This window comes from Muscardinus avellanarius (assembly GCF_963383645.1).
Source record: "Muscardinus avellanarius genome assembly, chromosome: 15".
Taxonomy (NCBI): Eukaryota; Metazoa; Chordata; class Mammalia; order Rodentia; family Gliridae; genus Muscardinus; species Muscardinus avellanarius.
The window spans coordinates 65,000,775-65,024,396 of record NC_137801.1 but is presented as its reverse complement, the minus strand read 5'-3'; the positions used below and the strand labels follow the sequence as shown (position 1 = coordinate 65,024,396).

The 23,622-nt window shown below is 47.1% G+C and overlaps 1 protein-coding gene across 1 annotated transcript; it reads right to left on the bottom strand.

The window, feature by feature from the left end:
* Positions 1–21,395: 21,395 nt before the first annotated feature.
* PCBP1 (poly(rC) binding protein 1) lies at positions 21,396–22,466 on the bottom strand (the record flags this gene model as incomplete). Its single annotated transcript, XM_080711502.1, has 1 exon — positions 21,396–22,466. The coding sequence occupies one exon, from the start codon at positions 22,464–22,466 to the stop codon at positions 21,396–21,398; it is 1,071 nt and encodes a 356-aa protein (XP_080567628.1).
* Between the last annotated feature and the right edge of the window lie 1,156 nt (positions 22,467–23,622).

Below are 23,622 nucleotides of genomic sequence, written 5' to 3'. Positions count from 1 at the left end.
TTAAAAATAAATCTTAAAAAAAAAAAAATCAGAAGCTTTTATGTATACTAACCATAAATCCACTGAGAAAGAAATCCAGAAAACACTTCCAAAGCCGGGCATGGTGGTGCATGTTTGTAATCCCAGTACTTGGGAGCCTGAGACAGGAAAATTGAGGTTCGCAGACAGCCTTAGCTACTTAGGCCCTTTGCAAATCAGTGAGACCCTGTTTCAAAATAAAGAATAAAAAATAGGGCTGTGGGTATAGCTTGGAGGTAGAATGCCCCTGGGTTCCATCCCTAGTAGTGCCAAAAAAAAATTCATTTGGGAAAAACAAACAAACAAACAAACCAGAATAGCCCAAGTAGTTCTTAGCAACAAGAACCATGCAGGAAGCATCACAATACTTCCAAAGCCATAACCCACAGCCCTATTTTTAATTCTTCTTTTTTTTTTTTTTTGGTGGCACTGGGGTTCCTGGAAACCCTTCTGCCTCCGGGCTACACTCCCAGACCTATTTTATATTTTATTTGGAAACAGGGTCTCTTAAACTAGCAAGGCTGGATTCGAACCAGTGTGATCCTCCTGTCTCCGCCTCCCAAGCATGGGGATTACAAGCGTGCGCCACCACACCCGGCCTAATTCTTTATTTTGAAATAGGGTCTCACTAAATTGGGGAGGGCCTCACTACATTGCAGAGGCTGGTGGTGGTCCTCCTGTCTCAGCCTCCTAAGTACTGGGATTACAGGTAGGCACCACTATGCCTGGCTTTCTCACAGTTTGCCTACTTCCATGCCCTGTACCCTGATGGAGAGGTCCTTCAGATGGCCACAAAGGAACACAGAAGACTTGGGTCTGGGCACTCAGGCCGGACTCAGCTGTGATTGACATTTAACAGGCAGGAGCCCAAAGTTTGGTTTTGAATTTCAACCCTGAGGTTTAGCATAACATTCCTTCCAGTTGCGCGGTCCTGAATCCTCAGCTTAACTCTGCTCACTTTAATGTAGTCCTAGAAAACTCCTCCGGTCTACTGTGTAGTCTGGGACTTGGCAACAGCTGGTCGGGAGGATCTGCTCCAGCTCAGCTGTCCTTGCAGTTAGCGACCATGAGAAGAAAGACACAGGCCAGGGCTGCAGCTCAGTAGCAAGGGACACGCCGGGTGTGCACAGGCCCTGGCATCCATCCTCAGCCTGAGAAACAGAGGGGTGTGGGGAGCAAGCCAGCAAGCTAGCTCTGGAGGAAAAAAACAAATGTTCATAACATGGAAGGAATAAAAGTGATGAGTCCAGCTTGGTGTGGTGGTGCATGCTTGTAATCCCTGCGCTTGGGAGGCTGAGACAGAAGGATCGCACAGGCTCTCAGCAACTTAGTGAGACCCTGTTTCCAAATAAAGTATAAAATAGGTCTGGGAGTGTAGCCCGAAGGTAGAAATGCCCCTGGGTTCCACCCCCAGTACCACCAAAAAACAAAAACAAAAAAACTACTGTATCTCTCATTTTCTCATACATAAATGGTTATAATAAAGCCAGGCATGATGGTGCATGCCTGCAATTCCAGTACTTAGAAGGCTGAGACAGGAGGATCTCAGGCTTGAGGACAGCCTCAGCAATTTAGTGAGACCCTGTTTAAAAAAATAAATAAGCTGGGCGTGGTACACATTTGTAATCCCAGCATTCCGGAGGCTGAGACAGGAAGATCACAAGTTCACGGCCAGCCCCAGCTACTTAGCGAGGCCCTCATAATTTAGTGAGACCCTGTTTCAAAATAAAGAAGAAAAAATTAGGGCTGGAGGTATAGCTCAGAGGTAGAATGCCCGAGTTCCATTCATAGTACTGCAAACATAAATAAATAAATGAATAAATAGATAAATAAATCCGAGTGTGGTGGCGCACACTTGTAACCCCAGTACTCAGTACTCGGGAGTTTGAAACAGGAGGATCACATGTTCAAGGCCAGTCTCAGCTATTTAGTGAGGCCAGGCAGGCGTGGTGGCACACGCTTGTAATCCCAGCACAGACTGAGTCAGGAGGGTCACAGTTTTGAGGACAACTTCATCAAGCAGTGCAACTTTCATCAACCTAGCAAGACCCTGTTTCAAAATAATAATAAAATAGGGCTAGGTGAGCAGGGCATGGTGGCGCATACTTGTAATCCCAGCATTCAGGAGGCTGAGACCGGAGATTTCTAGTTCGTGGCCAGCCTCAGCTACTTAGTGAAGCTCTCTGCAACTTAGTGAGACCTGGTTTCAAAATAAAGAAGTTGCAGCCTCAGCAACTTCTCTCTCTCTCTCTCTCTCTCTCTCTCTCTCTCTCTCTCTCTCTCTCTCTCTCTCTCTCTTTTGCAGTACTGGGGATGGAAACCGGGGCATTCTACCTCCGAGCTACACCCCCAGCCCTAATTTTTATTCTTTATTTTGAAACAGCGTCTCACTGAGTTGCAAAGAACCTCATTAAGTAGCTGAGACTGGCTTTGAACCTGCAAGAACCTCCTGTCTCAGCCTCCTGAATACTGGAATTAGAAATGTGCACCACCACACCCGGTTTAGCCTCAGCAATTTAGTGAGACCTGTTTTTCTTTGTTGTTGTTTTATTTGTTGTTGTTTTTCTGGTACTGGGGGTAGAACCCAGGGACTTTCTACCTTCAGGCTATACTCCCAGACCTATTTTATACTTTATTTTGAAACAGGGTCTCACTAAGTTGCCGAGAGCCTCACTAAGTAGCTGAGGCTGGCTTCGAACCTGTGCGATCCTCTTGTCTCAGCCTCCCAAGCACTGGGATTACAAGTGTGTGTCACCACGCCCAGCTGTGAGACCTGTTTTAAAACAAAGTTTAGGCATAAAAAAAAAAAAGGCCTAGGGTGCAGTTTGAAGGTACAGTGCCTTGGGCTCTGTCCCCAGTACTTTACACACCCAAACTACCAACACCCAGGGTAAGTCAAGGGGCCATGTCTGAAGTTCAGGACCCTGCCTCCCTGGACAGAGCTGATAGGTCTGCAGACACCCAACCTGGGCTGGCAAACCAGATTCTCTCTCCTGGGAATTTGAAACCTAAACAGAGAGTCTCTTAGTCTGGCAAGCTGGGAGCCACGTCACCTGAGCCCCAGTGTTTCAGAAAGAAGTTCCTCGGCTGCCTGGTGCACCCAGTTTTCCTCCAGTAAAGCCCCATTTGGATTAGGTGGTCAGAGTTGCTCTGGAAGGGCTCAAACCAACCAACCAAACCAAATCAACCAGAAAAGAAAAATTTATAAGTATTATAGCACTCAAGGACAAAAGGCATGGTATAGTGGGAAGAGTGCAAATTTAGAGTCTTTTAAAATTTATTATTATTATTATTATTATTATTATTATTATTATTATTATTTTGTGTGGGGGGGTCTGGAGATGGAACCCAGGGTCATTTGACCTCCAAGCTATACCCCATGCCCTATTTTTATTCTTCATGTGAAACAGGATCTCACTAAGTTACAGAGGGCCTCACTAAGTAGCTGAGGCTGTCCGTGTGTGTGTGTGTGTGTGTGTGTGTGTGTGTGTGTGTGTGTATGTGTGTGTGTGTGTGTGTGTGTGTGTGTGTGTTTCTAGGGATTGAACTCAGGGACATTCTACCTCTAAGCTACACCCCCAGCTCTATTTTATTCTTTTATTTAGAAACAGACTCTCACTAAGTTGTGGAGGGCCTAAGTTGCTGAGGCTGGCCTTGAACCTGCAAAGCTCTTGTCTCAGCCTCCCAAACGCTGGGATTACAAACTTGCACCACCACGCTCAGCGTCTAAGTAGATTTGAGCTCTGCTCCAGAGTTCAGAAGTCAGTGCTAAAAGGGCACGTAGGAATCCTGCAGTCCAAAGCCGCAGTTGACATAGCCCCCAGTTAGCTGGTCATTCAGGCATAAAACACTACTGGGCTGCCGCCCTCCCCCGGAGTCCACAGGGATCCAGAGGCCGATACAGACACAGCACTCAGAGAGAAAAGCACTCAGGGTCAGAGCGCTGGAGACTGGGGCAGATTTCCAAGTCAGTCAACCGTCAGATTTTTTTTTTTTTTTTTTTTTTTTTTTGGTTCTGAGGACTGAACCTAGAAGCACCTCCAAGCTACACCCCTAACCCGAATTTATTTCTTTATTTGGAAACAGGGTCTCACTAGTTTTCTGAGCTGCTCTATATTGCTAAGGATGGCTTTGAACCCACAATCCTTCTGTCTTGGTTTCCCAAGTACTGGGATTACAAACCTGCACCATCACCAGCCACCTCTGGCCTTGCAGTCAGATTACTTTGGGGGTGGGTCTGAGGATACTCAGGGGCATTCGACTTCTGAGCTACACCCTCAGCCCTGCTGCCAGGCTTTTGAGACCCTGTTTCTTTCTTTCTTTTTTTTTTTTTGGTGGTACTGGGGGTGGAACCCAGGGGCTTTCTACCTCCCGGCTAACTCCCAGACCTTTGCGATCCTCCTGTCTCAGCCTCCCTAGCGCAGGGATTACAAGTGTGCGCCACCACGCCCGGCTTGAGTCCCTGTTTCTAAATAAGAAATAAAATGGGGGAGCCAGGCGTGGTGGCGCACGTTTGTAATCCCAGTATTTGGGAGGCTATGACAGGAGGATCGTGGTTTGCAGACAGCCTCAGCTGCTTAGTGAGTCCTTTTGCAACTCATTGAGGCCAGATTCAAAATAAAGAATTAAAAAAAAGGGCTGGGGGTGGAGTTCGGAGGTAGAATGTCCCTGGGTTCCATCCCCAGTGTGCCAGTATTGGGAATGGCCTAGGAAGATTTGAGAAAGGTATGATTATTAATATATTTCAAAAATTGCGTGAGGGGAAAATCTGTGCAAAAACTTGGTTTCTGCCTAAAAGCAGGCAACTATTCCAATGTAAATTAACCTAGCTAAAGGTGATGAGAACTAGGCCTGTCTCTATCTAAAGATAGATCTCAAGAGAGGAGAACTAGGCCTTTATCTAAAGACAGATCTACATGATGATCTAGGGAGGATGGAGCAGCGTTTGACCTTGCCTTTCATGAAAGACACCTTGCCACACCTTGCTGGGGGAGGTACCTTACAGGGTTAAGGGAAGGTACCTTACAGGGACGTTCACTACGTCAGAATTGCGTAAACAAGATGGAGGTCATGAGTATAAAAAGTCCGGTCCACATGCCAGCCCTTTGGTGTATTCATTTCGAGTCAACCCCCCATGCCATTTTGTCATGGGGCTGTATTTCTATTTTCTGTATTTCTATCTTTCTAATAAACTTCTTTAAATCTTCAGCAACTGTCCAAGCTATGCATATTTATTCTTAGCTTAGGACAAGAACCTGCGCTTTATTTCTGTTTTTGGTTGTTTTGGTTTTTGTTATGGGTTGGGGGAAATTGTCTGGGACCCTTGCAGGGGTTCCCGGGGAACAGTTTCCCCAAACCATATTCTCCAAATTGGTAACACCCAGTACTGAAAAAAAGAAGAAAAGGAAGAAAGCAAGCAAGCTGGGCGTGGTGGCACACGCTTATAATCCCCGCGCTTGGGAGGCTGAGACAGGAGGATCGCACAGGTTTGAAGCCAGCCTCAGCGAGGCTCTCAGCAACTTAGTGAGACCCTGTTTCCAAATAAAGTATAAAAAATAGGTCTGGGAGTATAGCCTGGAGGTAGAAAGCCTCTGGGTGCCACCCCAGTACCACAGAAAGAAAGAAAGAAGAAAGAAAGAAAGAAAGAAAGAAAGAAAGAAAGAAAGAAAGAAAGAAAGAAAGAAAGAGGAAGGAAGATGGGGCAGGGTGTAGCCTGGAGGTAGGATGCCTTTTGGGTCAATCCTCAGTACCCAAAAAACAATAAAAAAATCTCACAATAAGCTGAGAGTAGTGGCATAGGTTTGTATCCAGTACTTGAGAGATTGAGGCAGGAGGATCTCAGGCTCAAGGACAATCTCAGCAAGTAGTAACACTCTCAACAATTTAGCAATACCCTGTTTCAAAATAAAAATAAAATAGGGCTGGAGGTAGATAGAACGGCCCTGAATTCAACCCCCAGTACCAAAAAAAAAAAAAAAAAAAAAAGAAAAGAAAAGAAAGAAAGAAAGAAAGAAAGAAAGAAAGAAAAAAGAAAAATCTTACAATAACAGAAATGTCCATAGCCCAACCGGAATTCATTCATTCATTCATTCCTTTCTTCCTTCTTTATTTTTATTTCTTCCTTTCTTTTTGTGGCACTGGGGATTGAACCCAGGGGCATTCTACCTTCAAGTTACACCCCAGACCTATTTTGTTTTGAAACAGGGTCTCACTAGATTGACAGTCTCACTACTTGCTGTGGCTGTCCTTGAACCTGCGATCCTCCAGTCTCAGTCTCCCAGTGCTGGAATTACAAACAAGGGCCACCACCCCTGGCTACTCCAAATTCTTTCTAAACAACTGCCCTAGAATAACAGGATAAAGCAGGGCGTGGTGGCACACTTGCTTGTAATCCCTGCACTTGGGAGGCAGAGACAGGAGGATCGCGCAGGTTCGAAGCCAGCTGTGCTGGTTTAAGAGACCCTGTTTCCAAATAAAAAGGTATAAAAATAGGTCTGGGAGAGTAGCCTGGAAGTAGAAGGGCTTCCAGGAACCCCAGTACCACCAAAAATTAAAAAAAAAAAAGGATAGATTTTTTTTTTTTTTTTTTTTTTGCGGGTCTGGGGATGGAACCCAGGGGCATTCGACCTCCGAGCTATACCCCCTGCCCTATTTTTTATTCTTTATTTTGAAACCAGGTCTCACTGAGTTGCAGAGGCCCTCACTAAGTAGCTGAGGATGTCCACGAACCACGATCCTCCAGGTCTCAGCCTCCCGAATGCTGGAATGCTGGGATTAAAAGCCTACGCCACCATGCCAGGCTAGGATAGGATACATTTTTCAAAGCTTTGCAGGTGGGTGTGGTGGAGCACTCCTGTAATCCCATTACTTTTGAGGCTGAGGTAGGAGAATTGCAGGTTCAAGGACAGTCTCAGCAATTTAGTAACCTCAGTAACCTCCCATTTCAAAATAAAAGAATAAAATAGGGCTGTGGCTGTAGTTCAGGTAGAATGCCCCTGGGTTCCATCCCCAGCACTGTAAAAACAAAAACTTTGCAATATTTTCTTCCAAAGAAGACTCCTAACAACCGGGGCATGGTGGCGCACGCTTGTAATCCCCACGCTTGGGAGGCTGAGACAGGAGGATCGCACAGGTTCGAAGCCAGCCTCAGCTACTTAGTGAGGCTCTCAGCAACTTAGTGAGACCCTGTTTCCAAATAAAGTATAAAATAGGTCTGGGAGTGTAGCCCAGAGGTAGAAAAGCCCCTGGGTTCCACTCCCAGTATCAAAAGAAAGAAAGAAAGAAAGAAAGAAAGAAAGAAAGAAAGAAAGAATCCCTCCAGGTTCTTCCTTCATTCACTGCCAGCCCCCACAGCTTCTCAGGGAAAGGCCCCTCCTAGAGAACAGAGGAGTGAAACTGGCTAGAAAAATGTGAAGCATTCCTCAACACCCCTCTACGCCCGCGGCAGGCTTTGCAATGCTACCTTTGTGCTTTCCAGATAAAGAGACCAAAGTTTCTCTAAGATCTGATTCCCAGGCTGGTTTGCTTGTGGAGGTGCGAGGGCGGAGCTGAGGGGTAGGGTGATCTGCTGAGAGGAGACAGATGGAAATTTCTGTTCCAAAGGTGAAGTCTCCATCACAGCTGCAAGTCTTGATGTGCACTAGCCAGGGAGCTGGCCCTGCTTTAGAGGATTAGACACAAAATCTAGGGCAGAGTCTGACTTCGACCTAGAGTCCTGGGATGTCCAAGTTGGAAGGGCCCTTTCAAGGACAAACCACCCATTTTATGAAGAGGGAAATTGAGACCCTGGAAGTGGCAGACCAGAACTGGGGCTTTAAGCCCCAGATACTTTCTATGACCTGCAACTGTGTTCATTCAGGGGTCATGTATAGAGCAGATAGGTTCAAAAATAAGTATAACTCAGTCCGGCCAGGTGTGGTAGCGCACACCTGTAATCCCAGTCGAGAGGTTGGTTTACAGCCAGCCTCAGCTACTTAGTGAGGCCCTCTGCAATTTAGTGAGAACCTATTACAAAATAAAGAATAAAAAAATAGGGCAGGGGATGTAACTCGGAGGTCAAATGCCTCTGGGTTCCATCCCTAAACCTGCCCCCCCCAAAAAAATAATAATAATAAATAAAATAAAATAGGGCTGAGGTGCCCTATTTTATTGGAGGTAGAATGCCCCTGGGTTCCATCTCCAGTATCACAAAAAAGAAAGAGAGAGAGAGAGAGAGAGAGAGAGAGAAAGAGAGAGAAAGAGAAAGAGAGAAAGAAAGAAAGAAAGCAAGTAAGCAAGCAATCAAGCAAGCAAGCAAGCAAGCAAGCCGGGCATAGTGGCGCACGCTTGTAATCCCAGTATTCGGGAGGCTGAGACCAGAGGATTGCGGTTCACGGACAGCCTCAGCTACTTAGTGAGGCCCTCTGCAACTAAGTGAGACCTGGTTTCAAAATAAAGAATAAAAAATAGGGCAGAGGGTGTAGCTCGGAGGTCAAATGCCCCTGGGTTCCATCCCCAGACCCGCAATAAATAAATAAATAAATAATAAAAAATAAATAAAAAAAGAAAGACAGAAAGAAAAGAAGCAGGATCTCACTAAGTTGTAGAGGCCATCACAAGTTGCTGAGATTGGCCTTGAACTTGTGATCCTCCTATTTTAGCCAATCCTCCATCTCAGCCTCCCAGATCTAGAGATTATAAGCATGTGCCATCACACCCAGCTCCAAAATACTGGGATTAGAAGCATGTGATCCTCCTTATATAGCCTCCCAAGTACTGGGATTACAGGCCTGCTCCACCAATTTGATGTTGTTGTTTTTTTTTTTTTTAAAAAAGAAGAGCCGGGCGTGGTGGCGCAAATTTGTAATCCCAGCGTTTGGGATGCTGAGACAGGAGGATCGCACAGGTTCGAAGCCAGCCTCAGCTACTTAGTGAGGCTCTCAGCAACTTAGTGAGACCCTGTTTCCAAATAAAATATAAAATAGGTCTGGGAGTATATCCTGAAGATAGAAAGCCCCTGGGTTCCAGCCCCAGTACCACAAAAAAAAAGAAAGAAAGAAAGAAAGAAAAAGAAAGAATGAATGTTAGGTATGAATGTTAGGTATGGCGGTACATAACTGTAATCCCAGTACTTGGGAGGCTGGAAGGTTCCAGACCAACCCGCCTCACTGACTAAGCAATTTAGTGAGGCCCTTTATTTAAAATAAAAAATAAAAGCTAGGTGTGGTGGCGTAAGCTTGTAATCTCAGTACTTGAAAGGTTGAGACAGGAGGATCCCAGGTTCGAGGCGGGCCTCAGCTACCTACTGAGACCCTGTTTGAAAATAAAGAATGAGCCGGGCATGGTGGCACAGCTTGTAATCCCCGCGCTTGGGAGGCAGAAACAGGAGGATCGCGCAGGTTTGAAGCCAGCCGCGCGTGCGCGGCTTAGGAGACCCTGTTTCCAAATAAAAATGTAAAAATAGGTCTGGGAGTGTAGCCCGGAGGTAGAAGGGCTTCCAGGAACCCCAGTACCACCAAAAAAAAAAAAAAAAAAAAAAAAGAAAAATTAGGGCTGAGGGTGTAGTTCAGAGGTAGAATGCCCCTGGGTTCAATCCCTAGTACCACAAAAAAATAAAATAAAGATAAAAGTGCAGTGAAGCTGTGGAAGGTGGCATTTACTTAGAAGGATCTGCAAGAAGTTGTGAAAGAAGAAGATATCCATCACAAAGCTAAGATTCTGTGAATTTGTGGTTAGCGAGAATATCCTGTCAGACTGTTAAATTCTACTTTCTGTTTCTTATTCTAAAGGGTTTCAAATGAACAGGTCCGTCCTGAGGGCTTAGGCCATTTCCTCTAATAAGGCTTTAAGCTGCATCCCCACCCTCCTCTGCCACAAAGCTACATCTGCAGTTCTTATTTAAATGTTGTTTTGTGCTTGCTTCAGCACAAATATACTAAATACTAAAATAAAATGCTAAATTTTATTTTGAGACTGAGTTTCACTAACTTGTCCAGCATGGCTTTGAACCTGAGATTCTCCTGAGTAGCTGGGATGATAGGTGTGTGCTACCAAGTCGTCGTCATCTCCTCCTCCTCCTCCTCCTCCTCCTCCTCCTCCTCCTCCTCCTCCTCTTCCTTTTTCTTGTGCTGGAAATTGAACCCACAGGCAGATGCTGCCCCTGAGCTATATCCCTAATCCTAATCCAATTCTTTTTTTTTTTTTTTTTTTTGAAACAGGGTTTCACAGAGTCTAAGTTGCTGAGGCTGGTTGTGAACCTGTGATCCTCACGTCTCAGCCTCCCAAGTACTGCATTTACTGATGTACAGGTGTGCAGGTGTGCTCCAGGCCGGTGACCAGTTAAGGTTTAACTGCTTTTTTTTTTTTTTTTGTAGCATTGGGGGTGGAGCCCAGGGGCATTCTACCTCGGAGCTACACCTCCAGTCCTATTCTTTATTTTGAAGCAGGGTCTCACTGAGTTACAAAGGACCTCACTAAGTAGCTGAGGCTGTCTGTGAACCGTGACCCTCCTGTCTCAGCCTCCCAAATACTGGGATTACAAGCGTGCACCACCACGTCCGGCTTGGCTTAACTTCTCAGATACCCCAAATTGTGGTATCAGGGGGCCCCACCTCAGGGTACAGTGAGACAGCCCTCCCTTGGTGTTGGCCAGAGGCCAGGAGGCCCACCCAGCTGGACCCTCAGCATCACTGTATAAAACTGGAGACCAGCTTTCTAATCTGGGGAGACCCACCTCATCAGACTGGGCAGCCTCTGCCTCGCCGCCTTCTTCTGGGCGAGCCCGAGCTTTCACCCTTGAGCACTGGGCACGAGGTGTCTTCAGATGTGTCATCAAAGGTGATTTTCACTAAATGCGATTTCACTTTCATTGTGCAGCACCCAACTAATCAACAGCACAAAGATGAGGAGGTTTTACTAATAACTAAAAGTGCAGCTGGAGCCGGGCGTGGTGGCGCACGCTTGTAATCCCCGCGCTTGGGAGGCTGAGACAGGAGGATCGCAGGGGTTCGAAGCCAGCCTCAGCTACTTAGTGAGGCTTTCAGCAACTTAGTGAGGCCCTGTTTCCAAATAAAATATAAAAAAGGTCTGGGAATATAGCCCAGAGGTAGGTAGAAAACCTCTGGGTTCCATCCCCAGTACCACCAAAAAAAAAAAAAGTGCAGCTGGGCTTGGTGGCGCACACTTGTAATCCCTGCACTTGGGAGGCGGAGGAGACAGGAGGATCGCGCAGGTTCAAAGCCGGCCACGCTGGCTTAAGAGACCCTGTTTCCAAATAAAGAAAAATATAAAATAGGTCTGGGAGTGTAGCCCGGAGGTAGAAGGATTCTATCCCCAGTACCACCACTAAAGAAAAAAAAAAAGTGCAGCTCTGGTACCTCCTGATACTTCCCAGGCCAAACAAGCACTGGGGAATCACAAAATGGGGTGGCCCACGACTGTAATCCCAGTATTTGATCCTGGAAGGTGGCAAGTTCAAGACGAGCCTCCGCAATTTAACAACACTCTCAGTAATTTAGCAAGACTCTGTTTCAAAACAAGAAGTAAAAAGAAGTGAGGAAGCTGGGCATGGTAGCACATGCTTGTAAACCCAGTACTTGAGAAGCGGAGACAGAAGGATCACAGGTTCAAAGTCAGCCTTGGCAACATTTAGTCAGGCCCTCCCTGTTTCCAAATAAAAAGTAAAATAGGGCTGAGACCCGGAGGTAGAATGCCCCTGAATTCAATCTCCAGTACCGCAAAAAAAAAAAATAAATAAATAAATAAAATAAAATAAAAATTTAAAAATGAAGCCAGGCGTGGTGACACACGCTTGTAATCCCAGTACTTGGGAGACTGAGACAGGAGGAGAGTGGTTTGTGGCCAGTCTCACCTACTTAATGAGGCTCTTTGCAACTCAGTGAGACCCAGTTTCTAAATAAAGAACAAAAATATAGGGCTGGGGGTGTGTACCTCTGAGGTAGAATGCCCCTGGGTTCCAACCCCAGTACCTTAAAACAAACAAACAAAATAAAGAATAAAAGGCCAGGTGTGATGGCTCACGTTCCCAGCATTCAGGAGGCTGAGACAGGAGGACTGATGTTCACAGACAGCCTCAGCTATTTAGTGAGGCCCTTTGCAACCCAGTGAGACCTTGTTTCATAATAAAGAAAAAAAAAATAGGGCTGGGAGTGTAGCTCGGAGGTAGAATGTCCCTGGGTTCCATTCCCAGTACCACAAATAAAATAAAATAAATAAATAAAAATAAATTAATTAATTAAATAATTAAAAATAGGGCTGAGGGTGTAGCTCAGAGATAGAATGCCTCTGAATTCAATTCCCAATACCACAAAACAAACAAACAAATAAATAAAGAAATAAAATAGCCAGGCATGGTGGCGAATGCTTGTAATCTTAGCATTTGGGAGGCTAATATAGGAGGATTGCAATTTGCAATTTGTGGCCAGCTTCAGCTACTTAGTGAGGCCCTCTGCAACTCAGTGAGACCCTGTTTCAAAATAAAGAATAAAAAATAGGGCTGGGGATATAGCTTGGAGTTAGAATGCCTCTGGGTTCCATCCCCAGTTCTGCAAAAAAAAAAAAAAAAAAAAAAGAAATAAAATAAAAATGAAAGATAAACTAGGCATGGTGGTGTTCACATTTATTCCCAGGATTTGGGAGGTGGAGACAAGAGGATTGTGGGCTCAAGGACAGCATTGAAAACTTAACATGGCCCTCTAAGACGTAATGAGAATCTGTTTCAAAATGAAAAATAAAATCGGGCTGGGGTGTAGGTAGATGTACCTGGGTTTAATCTCCAGTACCCCCTCCTCAAAAAAAGATAAGTAAAATGTTGAATTTATGTGTGACTGTGTGTGTGTGTATATATATATATATATATATATATATATATATATATATTAATATATAATAATATATATAATATATACTATATAATATAATATATACTATATAATATATAATATATATTAATATATAGAAAAATAGCATACCAATTAGTGTGTACAGTATAATTTATTTTTTTGGTACTAGGGATTGAACCCAGGGGCATTCTATATTGAGCTACACCCCCAACCCTATTTTATTTTTATTTATTTATTTTTTTGCAGGGCTGGGATTGGAACCCAGGGGCATTCTATCTCCAAGCTCTCCCCCAGCCCTATTTTTTTTTTTTTTTTTTGGTGGTACTGGGGGTGGAACCCAGAGGCTTTCTACCTCCGGGCTATACTCCCAGACCTTTTGTTTTTTTTTTTTTTTTTTTTTTTTTTGGTGGTACTGGGGTTCCTGGAAGCCCTTCTACCTTTGGGCTACACTCCCAGACCTATTTTTACATTTTCATTTTGGAAACAGGGTCTCCTAAGCCAGCGCGCGTAGCTGGCTTCGAACCTGTGCGATCCTCCTGTCTCTGCCTCCCAAGCACGGGGATTACAAGCGTGCGCCACCATGCCCGGCTTCCCCCCAGCCCTATTTTTTATTCTTTATGTTGAAACAGGGTCTCACTAAGTTGCGGAGGGCCTCCTAAGCAACTGAGGCTGGGTACAAATCCAGATCCTCTTGTCTCAGTCTCCCAAGTATTGGGATTATAAGTATGTGCCGCCATGCCTGGCTAATTTTTAAAAATTTAACATAAGGCCTTGTTAATTGCTATAGCTGAGCTGGGTGTGATGACGCACACTTGTAATCCCAACTTGGGTGGTTGAGACAGGAGGATCACAGGTTCAAAGCGAGCCTCAGCAATTTAGTGAGGCCCTCTGCAATTTAGTGAGACCTTGTTTCCAAATAAGAAATAGAATCGAGTTGAGGATATAACCTGTAGGTAGAATGTCTCTGGGTTCAATCCCCAGTATCCCCCTTCCCCCCCCAAAAAAGCTGCCTACTTTCCCAGTCACAGAGAATAGGTAGCTGACAGAGGGGTGAACCCAAGAGGGTGATTCACCATCCACGCTGCTGCTGGGATGAACGCGTGTGCTGAGCAGCTGGGGGAGCGCAGGCTTTCAAACGCGTGATCCATCTGTGGCTGACACCAACAGGTGTTTGTCAACCTCTGCTGGCTTTTCTCTGTGGCAGTGGCTGCGACCTAACAGCTGGATGGCAGGAATGGCGCTGTAACAAGAAACACAGCAGCTGCAAGAGGGGCCTCATCAATTTCCAAAGCTCACTCCAAAAGAGAACCAGATATGCTCAAACTGCCCCAAAGAGATGGGGCCCAAGGAGGGAGGGGAGCTCTGAAGCGCAAGTTTCCATAGAAGAGGAGACAGAGTGAGTTAAATCCCAACAGTCCAGCTGCCTGGTGCCTCACAGACACTGCTCCAAGACCCTCTGCTGCCCACAGTTCTCTCTTACCCGCAACTTTACCTTTCTGCTTCCTGCTTCTTTATTATCTGCCTCCATGAGAAGCTGGGCCTGATGGTGCAGGCTTGTAATCCCTGTACTTGGGAGGCTGAGACATGAAGATAGCAGATTATGGCCAGCCTCAGGAACTTAATGAGGCCCTGTGCAATTTAGGGAGATCTTGTCTCCAAAAAAAAAAAAAAAAAAAAAAAAATAGACGTAGGAGTGTAGCTCAGAGGTAGAATGCCCCTGGGTACCATCTCCAGCACAAGAAAAAACAACAAAACAAAATAATCTTTTGCTCCCTCTTTCGAGTTGTGGTTCTGTTTCTTTCCCTAATTTATTAATTTATTTTAGTGGTACTGGGACTTGAACTCAGGGGCATTCAACCTCCGAGCTATACCCACCAGCCCTATATATTATTATTTTGAAACAGGGTCTCGCTGAGTTGCAAAGGGCCTAAGTAGCTGAGGCTGTCCATGAACCACGATCCTCCTGTCTCAGCCTCCCAAATGCTGGGATTATAAGCATGAGCCACCATGCCCGGCTAGGACTTTTTTTTTTGTACTGGGGACTGAATTTATGGTGCTCTACCTCTGAGCTACAGCCCCCCGCCCTTTTTGTGGTATTGTGAGTTGGCCCTTTTTGTGGTACTGTGAGTTGAACCCAGGGACATTCTACCTCTGAGCTATACCCCCAGCCTTTTTTATTTTGAAATGGGGTCTAAGTTGCCGAAGCTGGCTGCGAACTGGCAATCCTCCTGTCTCACTCACAAATACAAGGATTATAGGCATGTGCCACCACGCCCAGCTCAGCATCCCTTATTTTTATTTTATTTATTTTTTTTGGTGGTACTGGGGTTTCTGGAAACCCTTCTACCTCTGGGCTACACTCCCAGACCTATTTTTATATTTTTATTTGGAAACAGGGTCTCTTAAGCCAGCGTGGGCTGGCTTCGAACCTGCGCAATCCTCCTGTCTCCGCCTCCCAAGTGCGGGGATTACAAGCGTGTGCCACGCCTGACTTTATTTTTATTTTTAATTTTGAAAGTCATAGTAGGTTAGAAGCTGTGGCCTTTAACCTGCCATTCTCCTGTCTCAACTTCCATTATATTGGGATTACAGGCACCTACCACATCTGGCTTAATTATTTATTTTTGTAGTACTGGGGATTGAACCCAGGGGCATTCTACTGCTGAGCCACACCCCTACTCCTATTTTATTTATTTATTTTGTTTGCAGGTCTGGAGTTGGAAACCAGGGGCATTCACCTCCAAGCTACAGCCCTTGCCCTATTTTTTATTTTGAAACAGGCTCTCACTAAGTTGCAGACGGCTTTACTAAGTAGCTGAGGCTGTCCGCAAACCACAATCCTCAGGTCTCAGCCTCCCAAATGCTGGGATTGCAAGCATGTGCCACCACGCCCAGGTAGGTTTTTTTTTGTTGTTGTTGTTTGTTTGTTCTTGGCTTATTTTTTTTAAGTTTTTTTTCTTTTTTAATCTTTTTGGAACTGGGGATCAAACCCAGGGCTCCACACCTGCAAAGCAGGCATTTGTCACTGAGCTACACCCCCCCCCCCTTTATTTTTTGGAAACAGGGTCTAAGTAGGTTGATGAGAACCTATTTGCTGAGGCTGTCTTTGAACCTGCGATCCTGTCTCAGGCTCTCAAATCTGGAATTAAAACGTGCATCACCATGCCTACTTATCTGGCTTAACATTTCAAGTTTTGTGTTTTAGTAGGGCATGATAACCCAACCACACCTGTAATTCCAGTACTTGGCTGGCTAAGACAGGAGGAAGAACGGTTCATGGCCAGTGTCAACAACTTAAGAAGACCCTGTTTCAAAATAAAAAAAATTAAAAGGCTAGGTCTTAGCTCAGAGGTAGAATAATACCGTAGGTTCAATCCCTTGTACCAAGCAATCAAACAAAAAGACTTATTATTGGAGGGACAAACTTTTTTTGTTTGTGGGTTTTGGGATGGAACCCAGGGGCATTTGACCTTCGAGACACAACCCCTGCCCTATTTTTGAACCCAGGTCTCACTGAGTTGCAGAGGGCCTCACTAAGTAGCTGAGGCTGCCCGCGAACCGCGATCCTCCTGTCTCAGCCTCCTGAATGCTGGGATTACAAGTGTGCGCCACCACGCCTGGTGGAGGGACAAACTTTAAGAAGATGTTTTTTAACAACAAACATTTGTTAAAATGTTTGGGACCATGTGTTTTCAAGATAAAGCTCAAACTTTTCAAAGCTGTGGAGCAGTCAGCCTCAAGTGATGTGTGGCTCTCAACACCGCCTCTTCCTCCCTTCACCACTTAGGCTTTAACTAGCCATTGTCCAAATGCACCACATCATCACGTTTTAGCTCAAAGTACTTTTTTCTGTGTGTGTGTGGTACTGGGGATGGAAGCCAGGGGCATTCAACCCCTAAGATTTATCCCCAGCCCTATTTTTTTTTTTTTTTTTTCTGATACTGAGGCTGGAACCCAGGGGCATCCTACCGCCAAGCTACACCCCCAGCCCTATTTTTTGTTCTTATTTTGAAACAAGGTCTCACTGAGCTGCAAAGTGCCTCACTAAGTAGCTGAGGCTGACCGCAAACCGCGATCTTCCCGAATGCTTGGATTATAAGTGCGCAGCACCAGGCCTGGCTAGCTCAAAGTATTTTATACACAGTAGGTGGGCAAGTTGTTCAGTCAGATTTGTTAACAATTAGCTGGACGCGGTGGTCTACGCCTGTAATCCCAGTACTTGGGAGGCGGAGACAGGAGGATTGCAGGTTCGTGGCCAGGCTCAGCTACTTAGACCCTCCACAAATTAGTGAGACCCTGTTTCAAAATAAAGAATAAAAATAGAGCTAGGGGTGTAGCTCAGAGTTAGAATGTCCCTGGGTTCACTCACCAGTACTACAAAAAAAAATTTTTTTTTTAACAACTACTTCACCATTATTATCACTCGATTAGCCTCGAAGCTTTCCTCCTTGGCTTATTTCAAGGGCATTATCCTGGCTTCTCTCCTCCTGCTTCAATTCTTTCTTCTATCTTCTTCACCTGCTGCTTCTGTTTTCATTCTACATTTTTTCCCCTCCCAGAGGTGGTGGCTATCAAGCTCAGGGCCTTGCACATGCTGGGCAAGCATTCTACCACTGAGCTCCGTTCCCATACCTACAAATATTATTTTATTTTTCTTGATACTGGGGATGGAACCCAGGGGCATTCTACCTCTGAGCTACAGCCCCAGGCTTCCCCGCCTTTTTTTGTTTGAAATAGGGTCTAAGTTGCAGAGGTTAAACTGCTGAGGCTGGCCTTGAAGCTGGGATCCTCCTGTCTCAGGCTCCTGAGTGCTGGGATTATAGGCATAGGCCCCCATGCCTGGCTCCTACAAATGCCTTTTGAGCTTACATTGTGTCAGGTATAACACATGGCAATAATACAACTAACTGGGCTTCTCACCCCAAAGTTCAGTCTCTAGCCCTTTCCCCGAATTCTTTTCTGTTTCCATGTGGCTCTGACCTCCTTTCATTTTCTCTTCTATTTTTAGTTAATGATCATTATTATTACTATTATTATTATTTTTGGTGGTACTGGGGGTGGAACCCAGGGGCTTTGTACCTCTGAGCTACACCCCAGTCCTATATTTTAGACTTTTTATTTTTATTATTATTTGCAGTACTGGAGGTGAAACCCAGGGGCCATTTTACCTCTGAGCTACATCCCTATTTTTTATTCTTTATTTTGAAACGGCCTCACTGATGCTGTCCTTGAACCGCAATCCTTCTGTCTCAGTCTCCCGAATGCTGGGATTACAAGCATGTGCGAACACGCCCAGCTTTAATCTTTTTTTTTTGGAAACAGGGTCTCAGAGTTGCAAAGGGCCTTGCTAAGTAGCTGGGGCTGTCTGCAAACCGCGATCCTCAGGTCTCAGCCTCCCAAAGGCTGGGATTACAAGCATGCACTACCAGGCCTGGCTCTCCTTAGCCCTTTTTTTTTTTTTTTTTTTTTTTTGGTGCTACTGGGGGTAGAACCCAGAGGCTTTCTACCTCTGGGCTATACTCCCAGACCTATTTTTATATTTTATTTGGAAACAGGGTCTAAGTTGTTGAGAGCCTCACTAAGTAGCTGAGGCTGGCTTTGAAGCTGCACGATCATGTCTCAGCCTCCCAAGCGTGGGGATTGCAAGTGTGTGCCACCAAGCCCGGCTCCTTAGCCCTTTTTGAGACAAGGCTGAGGCCTATTTTATTTTGGTGTTGGGGATTGGCCCCAGGGGTGGTCTACCTCCGAGATACACCCCCAGCCCTTTATTTTGAAACAGAGTCTAAATTGCTGAGGTTATCCTGGAAACATTCCTATCCCAGCCTCCCAAGGTCTGGGATTATAGATCTATATGCACCACCACTGCCGGCTTTGAGGCCTATTTTCTACAGGGTATTCAAACGGCTTCACCAGCACACTACAAACTATTTGGCTTGGTCTCTGAACTTATTATCTACTTGTCCTGATTAGAGCTTTTTTTTTTTCTTTTTCTCCCAGTACTGGGGATGGAACCCAGGGGCATTCTACCTCGGAGCTATATCCCCAGCCCTATTTTTAAAAATTTATTCTTTATTTTGAAACAGTCTCACTGAGTTGTAAAAGGCCTTACTATGTAGCTGAGGCTGTCCATGAACCCTGATCCTCCTGTCTCAGCTTCCCAAATACTGGGATTAGTACTGTTTCTATAAGGCCATGTACCTACTTCTGGGTCTTCACTAGGCCCTCTCCCTCCCAACCCAGCTCTTCTTTCGGTTCAACATTTAATATATATCGCTTTGTTCCTTTTAAATTATGCTTCCGCTGCCCAGATATTCTAGGTAGCCCCTACCCCCAGAACCCCCTCACCCCCCGGTAATGGGGATTGAACCCAGGTGCATTCTACCTCTGAGCTACACTCCCAGCCCTAATTTTTATACTCTAATTTTTTGCAGCACTAGCGATTGAACCCAGGGTCGTTCTTCCTCCAAGTTACTCACCCCTAGCCCTATTTTTCCATTCTTTATTTTGTATCAGGGTGCAGAAGGCCTAAGGTGAGGCTGCCTGTGAACCCCAGATCCTTGTCTTAGCCTCCCAAGCGTTTTAGCTCTTTGTAACCTAGTTTGTACCAAAGGTTACTGTGTCCTAAGTACTGTCCAGCTGTCCATACATACTCATATTTTAAAGCCCAGGAGGTATGTGCTTGTGTGTGGTGCTGGGAATTGAACCCAGGGAATTCTATCTTCAGTACACTCCCAACCCCTTATTTTTCAATCTTTACTTTGAAACAGGGTCTAAGGTGCAGAAGGCCTCACTAAGTAACTGGGCCCGTTTGTGAACCCGCATCCTCCAGTCTCAGCCTCCCAAGTACTGGGATCACCACGCCCATCGAGGTATGTGCTTTAAATACCTTCATTCTACAGAGGTCAAATCTGTCCATGGCCCACATGTGGCAGGATTCAAATTCGGCAGGTTCCAACTGCAGAATTTGGGCTTTCAGTGACTGCCTGCCTGATGCCCAAAGTAGATGTGAAGGACACGGCAATCTTAGCTCCTGGGACTCTCAAAATAGGCCTATAAGGTAGATGTCCCATAGAGAAACTCAACCACTATTTATTGTGGTTAATAGAACCGTCCGGCTGGAATTTCTTTGCTGGGAAGGACCTCTCAGCGCCTGGGGTTTGAAATACCCAATTTAATGTCTGTTTCTAGTGTTGCCTTTTCAGAGTAGAGAATTTTTCTTCTCATCAGCTGATGTGGACATGAGACTGCTTGGCCTTCACTGAATCCTGAGATCAGTGGTACTGTAACCAATGACCCTTTGGGGGGTATTTGTTAGAAGTGGTTTCTTTACAAAATTTGAGGTTCAACCCAGGAATCTGTACTAACACCCTGGTTGTACTTAGGCTGTGGTCAATGGATTACTTAGGCTTAATACAATGGAGTACTTAGGCTGCCTGCAAGGATTGCCCCATTTAGGCAGAATTATTTCTTGGTATAGTGAATCTAAATTCAACACAGCTGAAAAATCAGCAACTGGGCCTCTTTTGTTTCTGGAGGTATCACTTGACAGCTGTACTAACATCCAAAAAGCTGGCCATAGGTGCACACTTGCCACGTGTGTCGTCGTCCTGTTGGTACCACCCCCCACCCCTAGTTCTCCCTCCTGCAGTCCAAGGCCCCCTAATTCCCCCAGCCACTTTGCAGCTGTTTCCCCTCCTCCCACCTCCGCCCCTCCCCTTCTTCACCCTTCCCTCCCCACCCCACCCTAGGCCCTTCCCCTCAGAATATTATTCCTGGCTTAAGTTTTTCCTGTGGGATGGGAGTAAAGGGGACTTAGATGGAGATGCTCTCCATTCATCAGGTCCTACTGAATGGGCACTTTTTCCACCTCAGAAAACCTTATGTTTTCTACCGGAGAAATGGGCAGTGGCCTTTCTCTGGAAGTTGGCTGGAGGGACGTTACCATGGTGGGGGTTGGAGAACCCCTCGGTCTCTGTAAACACACCAAAGCAGGCTCAACCCGCTGTGTTCCTTTGTTGGGGCAGAGGGAATGGAATCTTACCGATAAGGTGAGAAGAGCTTGAAAGAATACCAAGGACGGCCCGGCCCACCCTCCTCCGGCCTCTAACACCTAGTACTAAAAGGGGAAGAAAAAAAAAGCACCAACAAAGAGTTTAAGATAGTAATTCCCAGCTTTTTCAAATATGAAGCATTTTTTAACCAATCCATTTTTTAATTCTTAAATTCTTGACATTACAGAACTAAACTGAAATTTATTAACATTCCACTCTTACATTTCTTATCGACAAACAGAAATAAATCCATGAGCCAAAAAACCCAAAACAAAACTAAAAACAGGGAAAAGCTTATAAAACTAAATATGGATCCCAGCATTAACAGCTGAACAGAGAATGTGATTTTTTTAAATTCTTAGCGGATGATAAAGTGTAGAAACTGAACACTTACAAATTATTTAAAACCTGGAATCACTGACCAGAAATTACACAGTTGGATCATGGGAAAACAGCAGAAGGGGGTTATGAGTGAACCTACGCTGTTCTAGCTGCACCCCATGCCCTTCTCAGAGGAAAGCCTGGCATTGATTAGATACTGGGCCAGACTAATACTGGCAGCAGAGCCAGTGATAGTAACCTGCCTACCAGAAGAGCCTTCCACTGGGTTGGCAATTTTGATCTGGGCCCCGGACATCTGGCGGATCTCATTGATGTTGGCGCCTTGGCGCCCGATTATGCAGCCGATTAAGTTATTTGGAATGGTGAGTTCATGGGTGGTTTGAGTAGATGCATCCAAACTTGCCCAATAGCCTTTCACCTCTGGAGAGCTGGAGTCAATTCCGGCGAATCCGGTCCCGCCGTGCATCATGGCAAAGTGAGACTGTTGTCTTGCCACCTGGTTCAGCTTGGCCAGATCGAGCGGAGAAATGGTGTGTTGTCCTTGAATCGAGTAGGCATCTAGAGGTGGTCCCTCCAGGTCATGGGTGGCGTGGGGGTACCCCGCGGCGTCGCTGCACCGATCTTGGCCGCCAGCGCAGATGACCGGAGAGCTGGCCGGCATGGGCTGGTACGGAATGGTCATGACTCTCCCTTGCGGAGACTGGGAGAGCGTCTCCAGCATGACCAGGCAGATCTGCTTGACACACTCGGTGACGGACTGCGGCACGCCAGCGATGGTGATGGCCCGCTCGGTGGAGTTGGGCAGCATATCCCCCGCCACCTGGACCTGGGCCCCGGTGCTCTCGCGGATCTCTTTGATCTTACAGCCGCCTTTCCCGATCAGGGAGCCGCACTGGGTGGCCGGCACCACGAGCCTCAGGGTGACCGGGGGCCTGCTGGCCGCCGTGCTGTTGGTCATGGAGCTGTTGATATCTTCCTCCAGCTTGTCGATGATCATAGCGAAGGCCTTGAAGATGGCATTGGTGGGGCCGGTCAGCGTGATGATTCTCTCCGGGCAATTCCCCTCCGAGATGTTGATCCGCGCGCCACTCTCCTCGCGGATCCTCTTAACCGACTCCCCTTTCTTCCCAATGATGCTTCCTACTTCCTTTCCGTGCATAAGAAGTCGAATGGTGAGAGTCACATTTAGTCCACTTTCAGTCACACCGGCATCCATGGCGAGCGGCGGGCGGCGTTCGGGGGAGTTGGGCTCGTTACGTGGTCAAGTCTTTGGCGGCTGGCGGGGGGAGGGGAGGTGTAGGCCCAAAACTGCCGGCGCGAGGCGAGCGAGGGCCGCGGGGGCGAGCGGGCGCGGGCGGGAGGCCGCGGCGTCGTCGCAGGGGCGGGCAGCGGCGGCGGAGGGGGCGAGCGGGGCCGGGAGCGGCGGGCGGGCGGGTGGGCGAGGGCGCAGCGGTGGCGACTCCGGCGGCAGCTTCGGCGGTCTGGGCGGGGCGGGAAGCCCGCTTTCAACCCCGCGTACCCTCTGACCCCGGAAGTGCTTGCTGCGCAGGACCCCTTGAAAAAAAATGAGGACCCTTTTTTTTAGGTCACAGGATCGCGCCAGCCCACACGCGGCACTTAAAAAAAAACCTTTTTAACGCCGCAGTGGTGAAATTAATGCATACTGTGGACGGAAGCCGCCAGTCCGGCAGCGTTTTAAGGTGCATACGTATTTTTTTAACACTAACGGCACCGGCGGACGGTTGGAATATCAGTGATGTGCATGGGAGATACACGTCATTTTCCTGTTCTACCAAAGGGGTGGGTGAGCGGAGCGACGCGGGCAGCCCCGGTCGCCAGAACAGGCAGCAGCCGGGACGCCGCGGGTTTAAAACGTGCGCGTGAGGCGCGCAGGGCGCATGCGCGAGGGTGTGGGCGACGGGAGGGGCCCGGCCGACTTCCGGGGGGGAGGGGCGCGAGGCGCGGCCTGGCGGCGGGCGCGCGCGGGCGGGCACGTGGGGCCCTCTCGTCCGGCGCCCCCCGCCCCGCGCCGCCCCCGCCCTGGCCCGGCCGGTGGCGGCGGCGGGTGAGCCGAAAGGCCGAAGGGCCGGGGCGCGGCGGCTCGGCCGTTTGTGCCAAGTGCGGGAGACCCGGCCGTGAAAAGAATGGCGTCCATTTACATAATGCTTTGTTTGCAGTGCGCTAGTTCCCGGGGGTTAAGGCCCCCAGCAGCCCCCCTCCCGCGTGCGGCTCGGCCGTGGCCGTTTAGCCGACGCTGAACGGCGGAGGGGCCTCGTGGCGGCGCGGCGCCCTCCCCGCCCGCCCGGGTCGCCGGGCCGCCATCTTGGGAGCACGCGCGAGCCGCTCGGCGGGAAGGACATGGCGCCGCAGCT